Below are 10270 nucleotides of genomic sequence, written 5' to 3'. Positions count from 1 at the left end.
AGTCAGTCAGACGTGCCGGCCAAATTAATAGGCACACTTTCAGATCCACGTTTCAACACTTTCTCCATTGTAGAATGCAGGGTGAAGGGGAAAGAACATGTTTTGTGGCTGTTGAAACATAAAACAAACAAACGCACAATTTTTTTGTGTCCTTGAAATATCATTTTCTCAATATTTTTTTACCACTTGTTTTTCCCTACAGTTGTTGCGAATACAACAAACTGATCTGCGTGATCACTTCTTTGTGATGATCCACACAGCGTGTGCGGTGTCACGGCAGGTCCCGGCGTTTACCCACGATGCCTCACGGAGCCTCCTCCTCGTACTCGGCCGGGTCCACTCAGATGGCCACGTGAGGAGTAATCACAGCTGGAGCGTGCCGACCGCCAGTCCACTAATCCTGCAGGGACAAATCCCAGCCTTTCAGCAGCAGCGGTGGCGTCCCGCTGGGTCGCTTGCCGGCAGCTGTCGAGCTGTGCCGCCGCCGCCGCCGTGACGGCCTCCCAACCACAGCTGGCCGCTCGGCCTGATGCTGTTTGCTTAATTAATTAATACCACTGACCGCGGAAAAGGTTCTTTGCGGACGACGTCCCGTCCTCGAGGGAACGACCGGGAAATCGCCAGGAAGAAGAACAGTTCGACTCTATCTCGCGATTCACCGTGACCTCTGACCCACTCAGTGTCCTCTTTGGGATCATTCTCACCGCAGTTTTGCAGTCAGTTTTCTTTCCAAGCAGCGCTTACACACCCAAAAGAGGAGGCCAGGTTGCTGCTGTTAGTGCACAGAGATGTTACTTAGGAACTGTTCTCAGTCAGTCAGACTGAGGCAATGGCCAATGGTCCTATACCCTGGAGGGGGAAAAGGGGCAGAGCCGCAGCCAGGAAGCTACCGTTAGCTGTTAGCGTTAGCTGGTTGCAGGCCAGCCGCTGCCTCGTCACTGTTTTGAATCACCTTGTGGCATAAAAAGCAGCTTCAAAATGCAGCTATAACAAAACACTTCTTCTTATTCGTCTTGTTGTTCTTGTTCTTCTTAAAAGCAGAGTTAAGGGGTTGTTTTTCATCCAGATAATGTCACCTTGGCTTCAGACTTTGCACCCATAAACCATGCGTGTGGTGTGTTTGCATGCATGTCTGGTCTTCATCATCAGAAGCAGCAGCAGGCATGTAGCTTCTTTAAATCCTTTGATTGGAGGCGCGTCGAGGATTTGAGGCAGAGTGAGAAAAGATTTGACAGATTTATTATTATTATTGTTATTGTTGTTTTTGTTGTTGTTGTTGAACAAATATGCAGCTTTTGGTCACCAATGCCGTCCGACTGGCTCATTACATCAAATGTGAATGTGTACAGGTGAATTTTGGCAGCAGTGCGACAAAAAAACAAAAAACCCGTGATGGAATCAGGTTTTTGGCTCAACGACCACCTGCTGATAAATCTCCCATCCTAATCCATCCTAAAGATATTTCATCAGAAAATACCCCAGGTATTTTCTCCACTCAACTCAACTCAACTCAACTCAACACAACACAACACAACACAACACAACACAACACAACACACACACATTCATCCGTGAAAGCCCACATTTATTCAGAAGCTGCTCCTCTGCAGAAAAAGCCAGTAGGTTTCATATAGACAAACAGAAAAAGTTTTCTGGAACAAGATTTCATTTAGTTTTTTTTGTTTGTTTGTTTTCACCCTGAAATAATGAAGTTTATTCAGATAAAATGTCAAAATTACATTAAAACATTTTAAGTCAGCATAAGCTGAGAAAATCTATTAGTTTCTGTCTCATACGCATCCACAGGAACCCCCCCCCCCATACACACCATCTGTGTTATTGTCAGTGTGTTTCTTTCTCAAGTTTGTTCCACGTGCCAGAGATTTGATCTAAAGAGAGGCCCCGCCCCTTTCTTTCACTTTGCTCACACACACACACACACACACACACACACACACACACACACACACACACACACCAACAGAGTATGATATAGGCCGATGTTAAATCCCATCATTGGCCTGAATCCTGTCGCTCCACTGCATGTGTGTGCATGTGAGCAGATGCTTAGCCTTTGGCTCCGCCCATCAGGACCTCGCATCCCGCCCATCTCACCCACTGCGCCCCGCCTCCGAGCCAAGCGACCATCCCCTCCTTGCCCTCGGCTCTCTTCACTCCGCCAGACGAAAAGAAGTGGTGGACACTGGGAGCTGATCTGCAGTAGCTGAGCACCTGATCACCTGAGCACCATGCGAGCCCTCCTGGAGAGCAGCTGGATGAGGTTCGGACCGGCGGGCCGAGGGTCGTACGACTGGGTGACGGGATCGCCCTCCCCGCAGGAGAAGCAGGTGTGTGGCGAGTTGGGCAACCTTTGTTTCAGACTTTTTGGTTGCGTTCAGGCAAAACATTGGTGAGAATTGCTATATTTAAATTTAAAGCAGCCATGTGAACTTTTTTTTTTTTTTGTTAAGATTTTCATAAAAAACAGACTGTTGCTCTGCACGGGATTGTTGGACATCTGGAGCAGGAAGTGACGTCACAGCCCCGCTCCTTGTCCCCTGCCTTCAGAACTGTTGGCTCCTCCTCCTCGTGTTCGGTAAACAACACATAATGAATGGACGGTGCTTGATGCTAAGGGTAGCATTGGATGCTAAGACAGTAGCCCAAACTGTTAATTTGCATGAAAGCAATTGCAGCAGAAACTTCGAGAGCGCCATCCTCTGGCAGGACTATTCTGGACTCACTTCATCAGTTGACTCCACCCACTAAACACAGACGATTCAGTTCCACCTGCTGCGTCTCGGCGGAGCTCCACTACTGCCGCCAACCTACAGGGGGCCACTTTGTTTCGGTGGACGTGCAGCACAGAACAGAACCGAAACACCCAGTAGAGAGAGTGGTGTATAACATAAAGTCTCTTTTGGCTTTAAACCACTCCCACTTTTATTTACATATGACAGCTACAGCAAAGCCACTTCCGTACTCTTGATTGTCGTAAACTCCCGCTCTCTGTTGCTTTCATTTCCAAGAAATTGTCGGTGTTTTTGAATTGGAAATGTTTTCACGACTTTTGTTTCACCGAAACCACCGCTGATACACAGTTACGCATAATGACATGGAAGGGGATGGCTAGCTGTGTGTACTTGTAGTTCTCTACACATGCAGCAGAGAGTGGTGTTGTTGGCTTTTTGGTTGAACTAGTGCAGCGTGATGCCGTTTCCTGTTTCTGCTGAGTGTATTTGTTTGGACAGAGGGCAGCTGCTGAAGGAAAAAACGTTTCCACCAAGAAAAAAATCCACCACTCTTGTTCTTTATTCCTTTATCAACATATAAAAAAGTGTGTCCAATTCTGATTTAAAAAAACAGAAGCAAATACAAAGTATCGCTACGGCAGTGTCCACGCTAATCTCTTTAGCAGCAGCTAGGCTCTCAGTCACTTCCTCTATTTGTCTTCTGTTTTTTTCTGTTGTCGGCTACAGTTGGTGTTGTTGTGACTGGTTCCACCTGCATGGTTGGTTGTCGTTATCTTTTATTTCTAGAAGGTTTGTTTGTCTTTGGAGGCACATATAAGATAAAGGATACACAGATACAGGAAGTGATCGGAGTCTGGACATGTTTTAACAGTGCTGACGTCAAAGCTCTGAGGAGATGTCTGAGCTTCGTCCATTGGCTCTTGTTGTTGTTGTCCTCCGGAGCTCCGGAAAAAATTTGGAGCAGACTGGGATTATTTCAGTCTCAGCTACGAGGAAGCCACATTTCTAATTTTATCACTTGAGCGCGTCACTTAGCGATCTTGCCGCTAAAACTCTCACAGCATTTTTGTTTGAGTTGAGCGGCTTAGTGCCAACGTGTCAGAGCTGTTCCACATAACGCAGCCACGATGCTGCACATTGCTGTTTTCCTGTTTACGCCCACATTTGTTGTAGCGCCAATGGAATTTTACTATATAAAGTTGTAAATAAAGTATGTAAAGTTATAAAGTCTGCAATTGAGTATGTAAAATTCTATTTTTTAATCAATGTGGCAGATGCTACATGTGACACTCAAACCGTCCGAGTGAAGCCCCAGTGTTGTAAAGAGAGAACCCGCTGAGGTCAGAACAGGCTGACAATTACAACATGTCCCCCTCTGGGCAGCATTAACTAATTGTCAGCAAGGGGGGAGAAAAAAAGGAAGAAATGATAAGACGGCAAGAATTTGGGCCAGTGAGCTGATGCTGAGCTGAAACGGCGTCGCCACATGTTGCTGGATCGACCTTCTTGTCTGGATCAAACGCAGACTTGTAAGTCGTTCTGGGCAACAACACAGATTTTTCTTCTTCCCCCCACCGCCACCATCACCCGCCACCGCCAGCTGATTTCCTCTGACACATTTATCCCGCCGGCCGTCACACGTTTGATCCTCCATCCACATGTGAGGAGGTGGATGAAGGATGTAGTCGTTGTCACTGTTAGTGTACCAGAGACAAGGAAGGTGGGAGGAAAATTAAACACACACGGAACATTCAGAAAAGTTAAACTTCAACCTTTTTCTGCTCCTAACTTTTGTGTCGATAGAAGCTCTGCTGGTGCGTGATGCCTAAAAAGTCCAACATCTTGAATTAACCTCTGCATTACGCGACCCCATACAGCACGTAGCAGTAGTGTCACTTACCATCATGCCTCTGTAACTAACGTGATGCATCAGATTGTATCAGCCAAAAAGAAAAAGCCGAGACATAGCAAGTAGAAAGCTTTAAAGTCATACAATAAAAGTCTTCTCTGTGGATTTTCTGGCCTTTATAATGTATTTTTTAGAAAGATTAAAAGTTCATGAGATTTATTACCAAGGTTTAGGTCAGAGGAGTCCTGTCAATCGTTTTACAGGGGTTCATTCTTGTATTGCGGCTTAGGGTGAAAAATGCTTTTTGGGCCCATCTGTTTTTTTGTTTTCTTGCAATACCATGAGTGGCCACTTGAACTATCAGCAGCAGTATCCATCCATCTTTGGTCTTTGGGTCTGGTGGAGCCTCTCCCCAGCTGTCACAGGGTGAAGGAAGGGTGACACCCCGGACAAGTCACCAGTTCATCGCAGGACAAACAACCATTTGCACTCACATACACACCTACGGTCAATTTTGAGTTTCCAATTCACCTCACATGCATGTTTTTGGACTGTGGGAGTAAACTGGAGAACCCGGAAGGAACCCACGCAGACACAGGCAGATGAAGCAAACTCCACACAGAAGTGCCGGGAATCGAACCCACAATGTTCTTGCTGTGAGGCGACAGTGCTATTATCAGAATAGACAAAGGCAACGCTGGTTTGTGTTTCTAGCGGCCGAAGATGAAGCAGATGGAAGGCAGTGACACTCAGCTGAGTTAGGAAAAAAAATTGTGTTGGTGTGGTTGATTTTTCCTGAATGCTCAATCTGATCTAAAGCCTCCTGCTGATCCGCTAACGTGGTTTCTCCACAGGCCGACGGCAGCAGCGACGGCCTGGAGCTGGCCGACGACAGGAAATGGGCGGAGCTGCTGGTCTACGTGGTGCTGCCGGTGGCTTGCATCCTGCTGGTGGTGCTGCTGGCCGCCGTTGCCTGCCACTGTGGTGGCCGCTCCTGCTGGTACTGCTGCGCCCGCAACAAGCTGAGGCTGGCCGACATCATCGCCCTTGACCTGCAGGATGGCGAGGGCAGCGCTGAGTTCCTCTCTTCGCTCACCAGGAACGCCGAGCGCCACACCAGCACCAGCTCGGACGGCTCGGACGGCGTCTTCGTCATGGTCTACCTGCCGCCGCCCTATGAGGAGACGCTCACCAAGATCACGCGTGCCGCCAGCCTCTCCAGCTCCAGGGACGCCGAGTCCGTCAAGATTGAGGACCTGGAGGCCAAGCTGTGTCCGGAGCTCAGGTCCAGCGGCCGCTTTGTCTGATGGTGGCAGTGCCCAGCGGGGGGGAGGGAAAGACATGACAACTGCAAGAACACGTGGTGTTTTTTTGTTTTGTTTTTGTTTTTATTAAGAGTCCCGTGTCATGACAAAAAAAAAAACCAAACAATCCCTTTAATTTCCTGTATCTGTTTACGTCCTTCACGTCTTCTGCTGCTCCACTTTTCACGCACGTCTCTCCTAGTTTAGTGGCCACGCCCACAACTAGGTGTTGGCCCTGCCCCCTAGGACCGCCTCGTCTCTGTCCAATTCGAAACGCGTGTGAGGTCCAAGAAAGTGTCGGCATTACTAGGGAGCCAACTAGCCCAGTGTTTCATTGGAACGCTGCAAGCAGAGGGCTAAACATGTTGTTTTACGGACGCTTAGAGAAGGTTTTTTTGATTATTGATCATGTACACAAAAAAAGAACTGAAGGTGGGCATACACAGGGAGTGGGCTTTCTTTTTTAATCAGGTCTACAGCTTTGTCGAGCACTTTAGCTTCTTTCACCTCATCCTGTTGTTGTTTTTTTTTAGCGCCAGGCTGCATTTACAATGGCGATCAATGATACAACAAATAACCCGACGCAGTCAACGGCATCTGGCGACAAGAAGAGTTTTCGCCACCAATGACATCACCTCCAAAAATAACTTTGAAATGCCCCATAGGCGGGAAAAAGGGGGGGCGGGATTAGTCATAAGGTGGAATGGAATGCTTGTTACCTGGGTGTCTTCCCCTGTCCTGTCGTATTCACCAACATCAATAAAAGCAAGTGCACAAAATTCTAACAATGATGATGATGTGCCATGTTGTTTTATTCGCACACAACACCAACAACTGTGAGATTGCAGCCCACTGGCTTTATTGAACGGCAGCGGTCAGTGGGGGAAGAATCATCATCATCATCATCATTGTCATCATTATCATCATTATCATCATTATCATCATCAAGATCAACATCAACACATTGATCACATTATCATCATCATCATCATCATCATCATCATCATCATCATCATCACCTGTCAGCGGTGTTGGACATTCACTAAACATCTAAAATCTGCATTAAGTGTGAAACACGCATGACTAGAGCAGAAGTGAAGGTGTTCACGTGAGGATCGAGGGCACAGCGGGAAAACAGTAGAGGTACAAATAACAGAGAAGTGGCGAAAAGACATAACAGCAGGAGTAGCATTAATGACGTGTGCTGACCTGTGATGTTTTTTTGTTTTTTTTTAAAGAAAAGACGAGGAAATCAGCTACAGCCGCCGCGTCCTCGCGCTTGACTCGTGCGTCAACCCTGCGAGTCCGAGCATCCGGCGAAGTACTCGGTGGCCTCGACCAGCTTGCAATCCTCCTGGAACACCAGGCCGCTCCTGTTAGGCACGCAGAGGAAGGGAAGGAGTGCGTGAGGGGTTTTTACTGAAGGACGATTCAAAGGCTATCAGACATCTGAGACTCACATGGTTTTCAACTGCTCAAAGTGAACTCCGCTGAAGCCGCTCTCACTGTGGGAGGACAGCAAAGACGCGTCATAGCAGGGCACTCAACGATATTTGTACACGACAAAATGTATGTATAATTTTGGGGGGAAATTTTAGAAGTACTTACACCAGTTCAGTGAAGAGCGTCCACATGCACTTTATGTCGTCGTCTAAGTCGTCGTCGATAAATCCTTGATTTAAAAAAAAAAACATATATATTGAGTTGGGTTTTTTTCAAGCATAATTATTAAAAGGTTAAAAACATACATCAAAAACAGCCATTGCATCCTGTGCAGCATTAAGGCTGAAGATTCATTTGTTTATGAATGCATTTGCTCATGTCAGCAGCAACTGATTAGGATGAGCTCATTAAAATGAATGAAGTAAATAAATCAGAAAGTCCAGTTCTCTTTTCTTCATAAAAAAAAGAAGAAGCATCCAATCAACATTCCTCATGCGCATGAGACAAGAAATCAATATGATATAAACCAGGAACACAAAGAGGTGAAAGATCAATGTACTTGTACTTGCAGACACACACCGATTAAAAAAAAAAATAAAAAAATGCATATTTATATATATATATATATATATATAGGTGTGTGCGTGTGTGTGTGCGTGCACGCGCGCATGCGTGCATGTGTAAAACAGTGGAGCATACTTTTGCAGCTCTGCCGGCAGATGTTGGGTGCCGAGCTGGTGTCGTCACTGCAGGCCAGGCGGTTGGGCAGCTGCAGGACGCCATAGAGCGCCCAGGCACCCCCACCTCCTTTCTGGGGGGTCCTGAGGTTGAATGCGCTGCTGTTGAAGGCCGTCATCGACTCGGAGCTGCACACAACTGCAGGAGATGGAGAGGGACTGATGCAAACATCCATCCATCATCCATCTATCATCTATCCCATCCATCCATTTTGGTTGAACTTCTTAGATGCGTTTGATTGTGTCTGTGTAAGTTTCTTTTATTCAAGTATTGGTTGAATTGTTTCCAGGAAGAAATATTCCCAGATTTGTGTTTAATCCAGTCAGATTCCATGTTGCTTGAGATTGATGTTTAGATGAATTCCATCTTGTTTGGTTGAAGTCTTCTGTGTTAAACAAGCCTGCCTCCCATCCCATGCTGACCTACTTGCCATTCAGCTACTTGAAAAAGACTGAATAAGGTTGAATCCTCAGTGTAACTATAGTGCAAGGGTCCATTGAACAACATTTCAACTGCGAATATTCTACATGTACAACATATCATCATATAGAAATGTATTTGTAGACGTTAGATTGGCAAATACATTCAGATTTAATGACATCAGATGATAATTGCATTTTTTCTTACTTACCATTTTGAAAAATCAACAAAAGGGTAATTTTCCTCCCCTTTTATCTTCTCTGTGTACATTTAAATGAAGTTGTTGTCCATTTGTGACTTCACTGCTATCGACCTGCCCTGTAATCTTTCTTCATAGTTTAACTTAAGCGATGATTCAAACCCAAATCACAACAGAAGAGGAGCCAAGCGATTGTGGCGTAGCTGTGCATCGGTGAGAATTACTCACTCTTGGCCACCAGATTGTCGTCGAACTGTTGTGGGGCCTGTTTCCAAAGGTGCCTCCTCAGATCACACCTGGACAGGAGACCTTCAGCCAGGGCGAAGCCCAGAAGAACCAGCAGGAGAGTCCTCATCTCAAAGTCTTTGCCTCCAACTCCCAAAAGCCCTGAGATGGGATATCGGTCTCTCTCTCTATATATGTATCTGTGTGTGTGTGTGTTCATGTGTGTGTGTGTGCGTGACAGAGATGGGACACCTTTTGTTCTGGAGAAAAGGCCACTCCCTCGCTAACTTCAAATGCAAGACACTGAGCCTGACAGCGTCTCGCCCATTCTGGGGCCCTGAAAGAGGTCAGAGGAAGAAAAACGATCCGGCCACTGTGGAGAGCCTCTTTCTTCTTAGTTGGTTTACGCCCTCCACGCCTTTTAAAAAGAGGCTTTGAAAATAAGCTCAGGTGTAACAGTTCTCACGTTGTTTCAATATTGCGTTGCGTGCATGTGTGCGTGCATGAGACTAAATAATATCACATCAATGTTGTGACAGGGTTTCATCGTGGATCAGAATTTAGGACAGACGACCTCATTTCCAAGTTAAGCAGTGTGCTATTCAATGAAGTGGTAAGTAACATTGGCTGTGTCTCAATTCAGGGTCTGCAGCCTCCTTCGGCCGAATTCGAAGTCACATATTTTAACTGAATTTTGTGGTTTTGGTTTAACATATATGGTGTTGGATGTTCAAATAAGTAAAAACCCTACGGTAAACACTTAATATTTGATGTGAAATTTGAATACTTAAATTTATATGTTGTGTCTTTGCCAGTAGATTCCATCATTTCAGCTGACTTCCCAGGATCCCAGGATTTGCAGATGTGATACGGGAGGTCGCGAAGGATAGTAGCAGTGCAGGATTTAGAATGCATTTGAAGGGTGGAATTGGAGAATCCTTTGAATTTCAATGAATTGGGACAAGCCTTCGTTCAGTGTTATGACGTAACTGGCCTTCAAATACAGGCTTCGAAGGCTGCAAACCCTCAATTGAGACACAGCCAAAGTACAAAGATCTTTACAAATAGATTTTTCAGGTATCTGTACTTTACTTGAGTATTTCTTTTTCCGGCGACTTTTTACTTTTACTCCCTGAATATCAATATTTGCTACTCCTTACATTGGAAAAAACGAGCTGTTTACTTCTGTGTTTGAAAATGTTAAAAACATACAAATTCTGTCCAAAGTAATTCACTTATTACTTATGCTAGTTGTTCTTGCTTGATATTTTGGAGGGATCTTTTTTTGGGAGTACGTTGCATTTGGGGTTACTGTTCAGTACGCTTTTTAGTACAGAGA

General features: G+C 45.6%; 2 protein-coding genes across 2 annotated transcripts; one reads left to right on the top strand and one right to left on the bottom strand.

Moving 5' to 3' along the window:
- The first annotated feature begins 1987 nt into the window (after positions 1-1987).
- Positions 1988-6950, top strand: smim28 (small integral membrane protein 28). Its single transcript, XM_076015634.1, has 2 exons — positions 1988-2348; positions 5457-6950. The coding sequence occupies exons 1-2, from the start codon at positions 2250-2252 to the stop codon at positions 5907-5909; spliced, it is 552 nt and encodes a 183-aa protein (XP_075871749.1). The 5' UTR covers positions 1988-2249; the 3' UTR covers positions 5910-6950.
- Positions 6951-7071: 121 nt separating this feature from the next.
- Positions 7072-9088, bottom strand: LOC142881363 (lysozyme C, milk isozyme-like). The gene is made up of 5 exons (XM_076015635.1): positions 8935-9088; positions 8049-8225; positions 7515-7578; positions 7367-7411; positions 7072-7279 (listed from the first exon to the last, which is right to left on the bottom strand). The coding sequence occupies exons 1-5, from the start codon at positions 9059-9061 to the stop codon at positions 7198-7200; spliced, it is 495 nt and encodes a 164-aa protein (XP_075871750.1). The 5' UTR covers positions 9062-9088; the 3' UTR covers positions 7072-7197.
- Between the last annotated feature and the right edge of the window lie 1182 nt (positions 9089-10270).

Source organism: Nelusetta ayraudi, unplaced genomic scaffold (genome assembly GCF_046127955.1).
Source record: "Nelusetta ayraudi isolate G7.1 ecotype Tasmania unplaced genomic scaffold, CSIRO-AGI_Nayr_v1 ptg000192l, whole genome shotgun sequence".
NCBI lineage: Eukaryota > Metazoa > Chordata > Actinopteri > Tetraodontiformes > Monacanthidae > Nelusetta > Nelusetta ayraudi.
This window is presented reverse-complemented; position numbering and strand designations above follow the sequence as displayed.

What these genes read in the sequence shown, in the direction of transcription:
- smim28 (XM_076015634.1), top strand. Translation starts at nt 2,250, where the DNA reads ATGCGAGCCCTCCTGGAGAGCAGCTGGATGAGGTTCGGACCGGCGGGC. An exon ending in CCTCCCCGCAGGAGAAGCAG is followed by an intron (nt 2,349 to 5,456) that starts GTGTGTGGCGAG and finishes GTTTCTCCACAG; the next exon opens with GCCGACGGCAGCAGCGACGG.
- LOC142881363 (XM_076015635.1), bottom strand. Translation starts at nt 9,061, where the DNA reads ATGAGGACTCTCCTGCTGGTTCTTCTGGGCTTCGCCCTGGCTGAAGGT. An exon ending in CGACAATCTGGTGGCCAAGA is followed by an intron (nt 8,226 to 8,934) that starts GTGAGTAATTCT and finishes CATCTCCTGCAG; the next exon opens with TTGTGTGCAGCTCCGAGTCG. An exon ending in ACGCTCTTCACTGAACTGGT is followed by an intron (nt 7,412 to 7,514) that starts GTAAGTACTTCT and finishes GTCCTCCCACAG; the next exon opens with TGAGAGCGGCTTCAGCGGAG.